This window comes from Cyclospora cayetanensis, unplaced genomic scaffold (genome assembly GCF_002999335.1).
Source record: "Cyclospora cayetanensis isolate NF1_C8 unplaced genomic scaffold, CcayRef3 CcayRef3_contig_169, whole genome shotgun sequence".
NCBI lineage: Eukaryota > Apicomplexa > Conoidasida > Eucoccidiorida > Eimeriidae > Cyclospora > Cyclospora cayetanensis.
The window spans coordinates 61,199-69,910 of NW_020312113.1; the positions used below are offsets into that span (position 1 = coordinate 61,199).

The 8,712-nt window shown below is 56.7% G+C and overlaps 1 protein-coding gene across 1 annotated transcript; it reads left to right on the top strand.

The window, feature by feature from the left end:
• The first annotated feature begins 3,317 nt into the window (after positions 1–3,317).
• Positions 3,318–8,301, top strand: LOC113147249 (AF4/FMR2 family member 4-like). Its single transcript, XM_026337170.1, has 10 exons — positions 3,318–3,389; positions 3,690–4,019; positions 4,075–4,164; positions 4,697–4,706; positions 4,828–5,079; positions 5,182–5,648; positions 5,826–5,991; positions 6,096–6,341; positions 7,925–8,021; positions 8,196–8,301. The coding sequence occupies exons 1-10, from the start codon at positions 3,318–3,320 to the stop codon at positions 8,299–8,301; spliced, it is 1,836 nt and encodes a 611-aa protein (XP_026192955.1).
• The last annotated feature ends 411 nt before the right edge of the window (positions 8,302–8,712 follow it).

Sequence of the window (8,712 nt, forward strand, 5' to 3'; positions counted from 1 at the left end):
CCTCAGCAGCCACAAAGGCAGCAACGGGAAACCAGACATATGTTTCCCTGCGTCTTCTAGCTTTGCATGACGTGCTGCTGCCCGAGGGGTATGGCGTTTACTGTCTTGTGGAGTATCAGTCCTCGGTTTCCTTCTTCAGTGTATACGCAGGGCGTTCTGTCGCGCCGACAGCAGCGGCAGCAGCAGGGGAGGCGAATGCGGGAGAAACTGGCGCTGGAATGAGCAGGCAGCCACAGCACCAAAGCTTGCTGCATGTGCCGAAGCAACAGCACCAGCAGGCAGGAGCTGTGCCCTCCCCGTCTCTGTTTTCGAAGTGGTTTGGGCGCGCTTCAGCGATGCCTGCCCCTTCCTTCTGCCGCCGGCTGCTCTTGCTGCTGCCCCCTTGCTGTGTTAATCTTCCTGTTTTCTTTCCTCGGCCGCAGGAGGACTTGATTTTGCACTTTATTGCTGCGCCTCTGGAAGAGCAGCAGCAGCAGCAGCACTTTCCTGTGTCTAGTACACCCGAGGGCCGTGGCGGCATCACGCAGCGGGCACTTGACGGAAGCCTTGGTGCTTCTGCATCCCTGTCGGGGCAGTCCTTCCTCGCTGCAGTCTCCGAAGCGCCTGCAACAGTAGGCGCGGCAACAGCAACGGCCTCGCACGTGGAAGGAGCAAGTGCCTCCGTAGTCGCAGCAGAAGCAGCAGCAGCGGCGGCGGCTGGTTCTGCAAGCGCCGCTTGCCTGTCCATTCGCGTGGGGAGTGGAAACGATTATCATCTGTGCAGCTTTAGACTGCAGCAACAACAGCTGGGTGTGGGAACCTGGCGACTGCTGCAGCTCAGCGGCTCTCCGGTAGCAACAGCGAAGCATCCGCTGCTGGATAAATGCAAAACAATTCCTCCGGCCGCAATCGCCGCCGCTGCCTCCGCATCTTCAGGAGCCTGGCGAAGAGGCAGGGCCTTCTCGCGCGGAGCAGCAGCAGCTGCAGCAGCAAAGCAGCTTGTCAAGGAGCAACAGTGCGTGCAGCGTGAGCAGCAGGATGAGCTGCGAGACCAGCAGCAGCGGCTAGCCACCCCGTATCCGAAGGAGGCTGCTGCGGGTGTGCTCGAAGAAGCAGCTCCAGCTGTGGGCCACACAGCAGCAGCAGCAGCAGCAGCAGCAGCAGCTGCAGCAGCAGATACTTCTGCCGTTGTCTCGACGCCTGCACCACACAGTGCAACGCTAGTTCTGGAAGCTGCAATGTGCGGTGCCTCATGGGTTAACTTGCTGCAGTACAAGCCTGAAGTTTTCGACATCCCGCAGCCTTTCGCTCACATCGCCTTAGCTCCTGGAGAAGGGGCAGCAGCAGACGCGGGTGCCTTGGCGCCTCTTCAGCTGCTCGGATTGCAGTTGAAGCGGCTCCAGCGCATTCATCGGCGGATGGCGGCAGCAATGCAGCAACTGGGATGCCTTTTCGAGTTCGGGAGCCCTGCAGTTTCGCTGGCTGCCTTTTTCTACTTGATCGCAGTCGCCAGCAGCCAAACAGCGGCCGGCATGCTGCTGCTGCTCCTGCTACCCCTGCTGCTCCTTCTCCTCCTCATACACCCGGAAGCACCACAGAGAGTACTTGCCGCCGCAGAGCGGCTGCCGCTCCTGATTTTTGTATTGCCACGGTGGACCTTTCCGCTGCTGCTTTTTGACTGTCCAACAGCGGAAGGAGCTGCCGCAGATGTGGCCAGACAGGTGGCTGCTGCTGCTGCTGCTGCTGCAGCTGCAGCACCGCATTCCGCAGCAGGAGCCCCTGCTGCAGACAGTGCAGACAGTGTAGACAGTATCCTCAAGATGAACACGTGCTCTTCAGCTCCTACAAGTGCTGCCGCTGTTGCGGCGGTCCTGCTGATGCTCCATCAGCACCACCATTTGTTGCTTTTAAGACCCTCCAAAGCGAAAGCAGCGGCTGCAGCGCGATATCCCGCAGAAGCAGCAACGAACGCCGGCAGCAGCAGCAACTACGACTGCCTGCGTCCTCTGTCAAAGCAGAAGGAGCTAGAAGACAAAGTGCAGCAGCCGCAGCCTCTTTGGTGCTGCTGCCACGGTGTCGCCTGTTGTGCTGGAGGCCCCATGCGGGTGGTAGCACCCTTCTTGCGTTCGCTGCATCAGCAGCAGCAACTGCACGCGCCATGCAGCAGCAGCAGTCCTCCAAGTCGCTTCTTGTGGCGTCTGCTGTTGCAGGCGGCGCTGTGGATGCAACGCTTGCAGCTTGTTGCGCTCCTCTCAGCGGGTGGCGGAAGCCTCAGGCCCCTTGCGATGCAGCTCCTCTCAGCGACTGCCAGCCAATGCGTCAGCTGCACTGCAGCGGTGCAGCAGCAGACGAAGCGAGGCGAGGAACGTCTACTCCTCTCAGAGCGAGCTTCTCAATCAGCAGCAGCACTGTACACTTCTCCAGGGGCAGCCCTCAAAATGACAACAGAAGCAGCGCCAGAAGCTGCGGAAGCAGCGCCAGAAGCTGCGGAAGCAGCGCCAGAAGCTGCGGAAGCAGCGCCAGAAGCTACGGAAGCAGCACCAGAAGCTGCGGAAGCGGCATTAGAGGTGGAAGCTGGTAAAGAAGGGGTCGGGAGGAGTGGCCTTATCGCTTGCCACTTGATTGAAGCGCAAAGCCGGACTCCGACAGGCGACTTCAAGGGGAGCTGCTTTTTTCCGATAGCTGAGGGTGCAGCTGGTGAGGGGCAGGAGCCTCTGCAGCAGCAACCTCAGAGCGAAGCGGAAGCAGCCGCGGCGGGCTTTGTTGTTGAACTCTCCAAGCGCACAGACGCATCGGGATGGACTTACGGTGATAGCCTCAAGGGGCCATGGTTGGCGAAAGAGGCTCCAAGCACTGACGTTCGGAGGCGCACGTAAGCCGCGGTGGCTGTTCTGCTCTTGCTGCTGCACATAGGGGGCTGGGCAGGATGGAGGTAGCGATATTGGATGAGATATAGATATACATACCTATATATATATATACATATATACAGATACTGTGAAAAATCTGGTAGTAGAGGTGCAGCACGAACCACGGAGAAACGCGAGCTTTTCATCTTGCTGCGTCGTGGTGTTGCTGCTGCTTGATGCGGCTTGGCGTGTTGTGGTACTTCCCGATACCTCCCTGTGCCATTTTTTTCCAGATGGAGGCCGCCTCAGGCTGCTGCCAGCAACAGAGGCGCTCATGGGGTACGACTGCAGCAGCAGCAGAGGAACAAGCAGCAGCAGCAGCAGGTGGGGGAGCGCGAAGGAGGGACGCCTTCTGAGTGCAACATGCGTGGGAAAGGCAGGGGTACTCAAGTGCCACAGCGGCATTTGCAGCGGCAGCGGCTGCTGCAAATGCAGAGTCAGGCAAAAGGCACTGAGAGATCGACCCTCGAGAACTCTCCTTTCGGCGTCCGACGCGGAAGCGTGAGCAGCAGCAGCAGCCGCAATGGTAGCAGAACCCTGCCAAAGAAGATAGCCCTTGTAGAGGCAGCAAGATTTGCTTCAGCTTGGATTGGAAAGAAGCTACGCACTCACGCCTTCCATTCCCCTCGACCTACCGCACAACCGGAACAACAGCAACAACAGCAACACCAACCGCATCAGCAACGCCAACCGCATCAGCAACACCAACAGCAGCAGCAACACCAACAGCAGCAGCAACGCCAACAGCAGCAGCAACACCAACAGCAGCAGCAACACCAACAGCAGCAGAATCCACCGCAGCTGCAGACCCTCTGGAGTCTCCCCTACTGTTTAGAAGACGATTACTTCACACACGCACACGCTTCCGCGGCAAGAGCAAACCAACTGGCAATCACCAGCAGAAGGGGGTACAATCAACAGCACTCAGGTGCTGCCATAGCAGCTGCTCCTTCGCGTGGCTCTGCTACGTTGGGAGAGTTCAACGAGGACCTTCGAAGAGCAGCAACAGCAGCAGAAAGATGTGAGACTGAAGGTGCCCTTTCTTCGATGTCAAATGATGAAACTGCGGCAGCCGATAGAGCACGTGCGGCAGCAGATTACATGGTTGCAGCAGATAAAGGCACAACAGCAGCAGATGAAACACCAGCAGGGGTAGCAGGTGACATAGCAGCAGCAACAGATAAAGGCACGCCAGCAGCAGGAGCAGCAGCAGATACCACATCAGCAGCAGGAGCAGATAATACATCAACAGCAGCAGCAGATATCACGCCAGCAGCAGGAGCAGCAGCGGATACCACATCAGCAGCAGGAGCAGATAATACATTAACAGCAGCAGATAATACATCAGCAGCAGGAGCAGCAGCAGATACCACAGCAGCAGGAGCAGCAGCGGATACCACATCAGCAGCAGGAGCAGATAATACATCAACAGCAGCAGCAGAGAGCACATCAGAAAAAGCAGCAGATGACATATCTGAAGCAATAGGTGAAGCATCAGCAGCAGCAGCAGCAATAGGTGACATAGCTGTAGCGGCAGATGGCGCAACTGCACCAGCATCAGCAGCAGATAGCACATCTGCACCAGCAGCAGATAGCTCATCAGCAGCAATAGGAGACACAGAAGCCAAAGCAGATGACTCAGATGACGCAGTTGCTGCAGCCGATGATGCAGATGAAGCAGCGTATGCCACAGCTGCAGCAGAAAATGACGTACATGCTGGACAAGATGAAACATCTGCAGCAGCAGTAGCAGCAGTAGCAGGTGACTCAGATACAGAAAAGCAGGGCATAGCCACGCCAACAAATAGCACAGCTGCAGTATTTGGGGGCGCATCAGCAGCAGACGATGTCGCAGCTGCAACGAAAGATGACGTACCTGCAACAGTCGACTCCGCATCTGCAGCAGAAAATGACGCATCTGCAGCAGAAAATGACGCAGCTTCAGCAGCAGATGATCCCGCAGATGTGGCAGCAAATGACACAATTCCAGCAGACGGAAACACATGTGATGCAGCAGATACCGCAGCTGCAGCAGGAGATGGCATAGGTGCACCATCAGAACACATGGTTACAGTACACGAATGCTCATCAGCAGCGGCGACTTGTACAGCTACAGCAGCAGGTGACGATATAGCTGCACCAGCCGACGGCAGATTCACAGCTTCGGACGCCACCGATGCGACAGAAGATGGCAAGGGTGCAGCAGATGAGACTCCCGATGATGCAGCAGAAACTTCTGCCGCAGCAGAAGGCAATGCCGCTACAGCAGCGAATGGAAATGCCTCAACAGCAGCAGGTGACACTGCTGCCGCCGCACCAACAAGCACGCTTACAGCAGCAGCAGCAGCAAGGGAAAACAGTTCACAAGCAGATGACAGCACACACGTGCTTGCAGATGACTCTGCCCCTCTTACTGCAGGGGCTGACAAGACGGCAGCGCCACATGCCCATGCAGGAGAAGCGCCTTGCAAAGCAAAGGAGCACAACAAGACAACGGCATTAACTCAAACAGCTTCTACGGCAGCAGCAGTTGCCGACAGACTTGTAGATGCAGGAGAAAGTGCGTGCCAGTCGAACAGCACGGCAGCACATACCCTTCGGGAGCAGGTTAATGTTGCACTGCACGCCCTCTCGTTTTCTGCAGCTTCAGATGTCGCTGCGGCAACTGGAGGTGCTGTGTCAGCAGGGCATGCGCCAGCAGAAAAAGCAGCATCCGTACCGTCAAGCTTTGAAAATGCTGGCGGCAGTGGCAGCCCTCATGCTGCGTCTTTTTCTGTGAGGGCAGCAGACGCCAGTGACGTCACTCCACCAGCAGTAGGGTCGTCAGCTGCAGCTCCCCGTGAACCTGCTGCTGCTGCTGCTGTTTCTGGAGATGCCAGCGGCAGCGGTGGGCTGAGAGGATTCTGGTTTGAACTTCTTGGTGTGCCTGAGGTGGAGGAGCCTTTCTCGACTTTATCTGTTGCTGAGGCGTTGCAGCAACGGCAGCAGCAGCAACTGCAGCAGCAGCAGACACCAGCACAAGAGGAACAGTTGCGACAAAGCGTGCAGCAAGTGCACCACAACCACCCCACTGCGCCCCTCCCGCCATGCGAAGATGAAGGACGTGAGCAGCGCCAGGAAAGGGCGCCTGAGGAGGATCTGGTGCAGTTCCTGCATCCTTTGCAGCGCATTAGTCCTACGTCTGCCGCAGCAATTGTTTTGCAACAGGAGCAGCAACTGCTGAGCCCCCAACAGTTACAAGATCAGGAAATAGAGCGCGATGTGTGCCGCCTCCATCGGGCAGAGGAAAAGTTGTGGCTGCATCACCAGAGTCGGCAGCAGCAGCAGCGCTGGTCCTGGCAGAATTTGCTGCACCTGCGTTTGCATCCGGAAGCTCCTTTGGGGGTTGTACCGCCTGCTCTCCCTTTCTGTGTTCAGTGTGGCTTGAGCCTCTCCCAGGAAGCCCTCAGGGAGGCAGCAGCAGCAGCAGCGGTGGCGGCTGCAGCAAGGAGCGCAGCAGTGACTGAAGACATGCGTGAAGCTTCTGCAGAATCGCTGCTGCTCCTAGATCCATATAGCAGTATCGGAACCTTCTTCACCACAATGACAGTACCTATAGGCGTCAGCTCCCCTAGTGCTGCTTCGCTGCTTCAGCAGATGGTGCAGAGCAACTGGGCTGCCTCTGAGACAAGCGCCTGTACACCTAGCATCGGAGGATCTCCCCAGGGTTTGTGCGCGTATTGCTGCAGCAAAGTGCTACAGGGCCGTGCTGCAGCAGCGGCAGCTGCTGCTGCTGCTTCAGCTCCCGTTGCTGCAACGCCTATTCGGGTGCAGTATACTTCACGGGTGTGCAGAAACGCTTCCCAGAAAAAAGCCGCTGCAATGCCTGGTGCAGCGGCAGCAGCTGCAGCTGCTGCAGCTGCCCAGGGAAGCATTATGACGGGAAGTGCAGCAGCGCGTGCAATAGCAGTATCGGCAGGCACGTTGCAGCACCAGCACCGTGAAAGCGATAGCCGAAACAGCAGCACCATGAAGAAGCCCAGCACCAGTGGCCTGGAGAGTAGTAGCAGGAGCAGCAGCGCCTTGGACGTATTTGCTACCTACAGGGAATTGAGGGAGGCTGTGGAGAAGCTGCTTGACTTTGTGTGGAACTCCGTGTCTTTCCTTGAGCGGCTGCTGAATCTGCTTTGCTGGCGCAGCGAGGCGGTGACACAACTGCTACTGTTTCTCCTTTTGCTGTTGTTTCCTGTGTTTCTGCTGCTGCCCCTTAACCTCCTGGCGGGTCTCTTCGTGTTTGATGCCTTCTACACGGGCCTTAAGAGAGGCATTTGGAAGAGACACGCTACGCATGCGCTGCAGAGGCACCTAGCGGCGGCGCTGGCTGCCGTGGCTGGGGGCGACACGACATTCTGGCGCTTCAAGCACCAGCAGCAAGCGCTCCAGCAGCGGCAGCAGCAGCGCTATTGGAAGAAGCTTCAGCAGGAGTTGCAGAAGCGTACGGGGTTGTGCGTCCCCCTTGCAGTATTCGCGACAAGCTACAGCGAAGAATCTCTCATTGAAGAAATCAGGCGACTGTCTCCCTTCGCGAAGCCGCTTGTTGAGACCCAGCCATGGTGGCTTGTTGGGCTGCTGCAGCACGTCCCTACTGATGTGACGCACGATGCTGGAGAGCAAGCGCTTCTTTAACTTGCTGTGGCCATCTATCGGCTGCGCCGGCAGCGGTGACGGCTGCAGTGTTTACTGCAGTATTTTTTTGAAATAGTAGCAGCAACGGCTTTCTATGCAACAGTTGCACCTCTGCCGGTGCTGCACCTGCAGTCTCTCACTCGCGCGCTCAACAGCACCAGCTGAATGCGTTGCGTTACAGAGCGCTTGTGCGTTTTGCTGCGCTCTGCTGGTGTAGCAGTGGGCCGGCGTCTGCTGTGGTAGTGGCAACTGCAGCGCTAGCGCTGCTTCTGTGGCGGCGAACGCCGGTGCACCTGCAGCGATATGCCAGTTGCAAGCTCTGTAGACACGTACGTTTTTAGGCGGAAACATTGTATTGTACTAGGCAGTAGGAGCAACAGCAGCACCTGCTGCTGCAACAGATGGCATTTTACCGGTTTCAACTGCAGGCATACCTCGAAAACTATCACGGCCCCTTTACAGTAAACCGTAAGGCAACGTAGCGCGTAGAGACAAGAAGGCTCGGAGGCGGCAGCTCGTGTGCTCTTAAGGGAGAGATTGAACGTGGGACGCACAGAAAACGCAACAAGAAGTGCAGTCTCTGATCCAGGGGAGTAGGAAGCGGGTTCCAGCAAGTGTGTAGAAGCCGTGAGATAAAAATAGAGCAGGTACAGATAGAACAGCACGTATTTATGAGGCTGAAAGTGGAAGGCAACAGGCAGTAAGAGAAACAAATAATAGACAAGTAAATGCAGCCACAGAATGCTAATCTCCCTGCCACATATTAGAGCAAATTAGTGAAGCAAAGGCGAGTTAGTCGTTGCTGCGTCTGTTCTGCGAACATGTCGTAACTGCAAGTATGACAGCGTAAAATTAGACGTTTGAAACAAAAGTGTGGGTCGGTAGCAGTGTTAACCGTATGGCCCTCGCCGTGCCTCGCAGCTTCCTTGCCGGGGAAACAACACATGCGTGTCCTTGCCTCTGGCATGGCAGACGTAGAGGCAGCACAGTAGCGGACTAAAGCAAATCCCCACCGAAGCCAAACAAAATGCTAAGAAATGCGGTACATCCCACCGCACGCACCTAGCACAGCGGTAATTGCTGTTGTCGCCTTCGATGGTGTGATTGGTCGTGGAGGAGCAGAAGCATATACGCAAACGCACTCCCTTTAAATTCATTA

What these genes read in the sequence shown, in the direction of transcription:
- LOC113147249 (XM_026337170.1), top strand. Translation starts at nt 3,318, where the DNA reads ATGCAGAGTCAGGCAAAAGGCACTGAGAGATCGACCCTCGAGAACTCT. An exon ending in CACCGATGCGACAGAAGATG is followed by an intron (nt 5,080 to 5,181) that starts GCAAGGGTGCAG and finishes CCTCAACAGCAG; the next exon opens with CAGGTGACACTGCTGCCGCC. An exon ending in CCCAGGAAGCCCTCAGGGAG is followed by an intron (nt 6,342 to 7,924) that starts GCAGCAGCAGCA and finishes ACTAGGCAGTAG; the next exon opens with GAGCAACAGCAGCACCTGCT.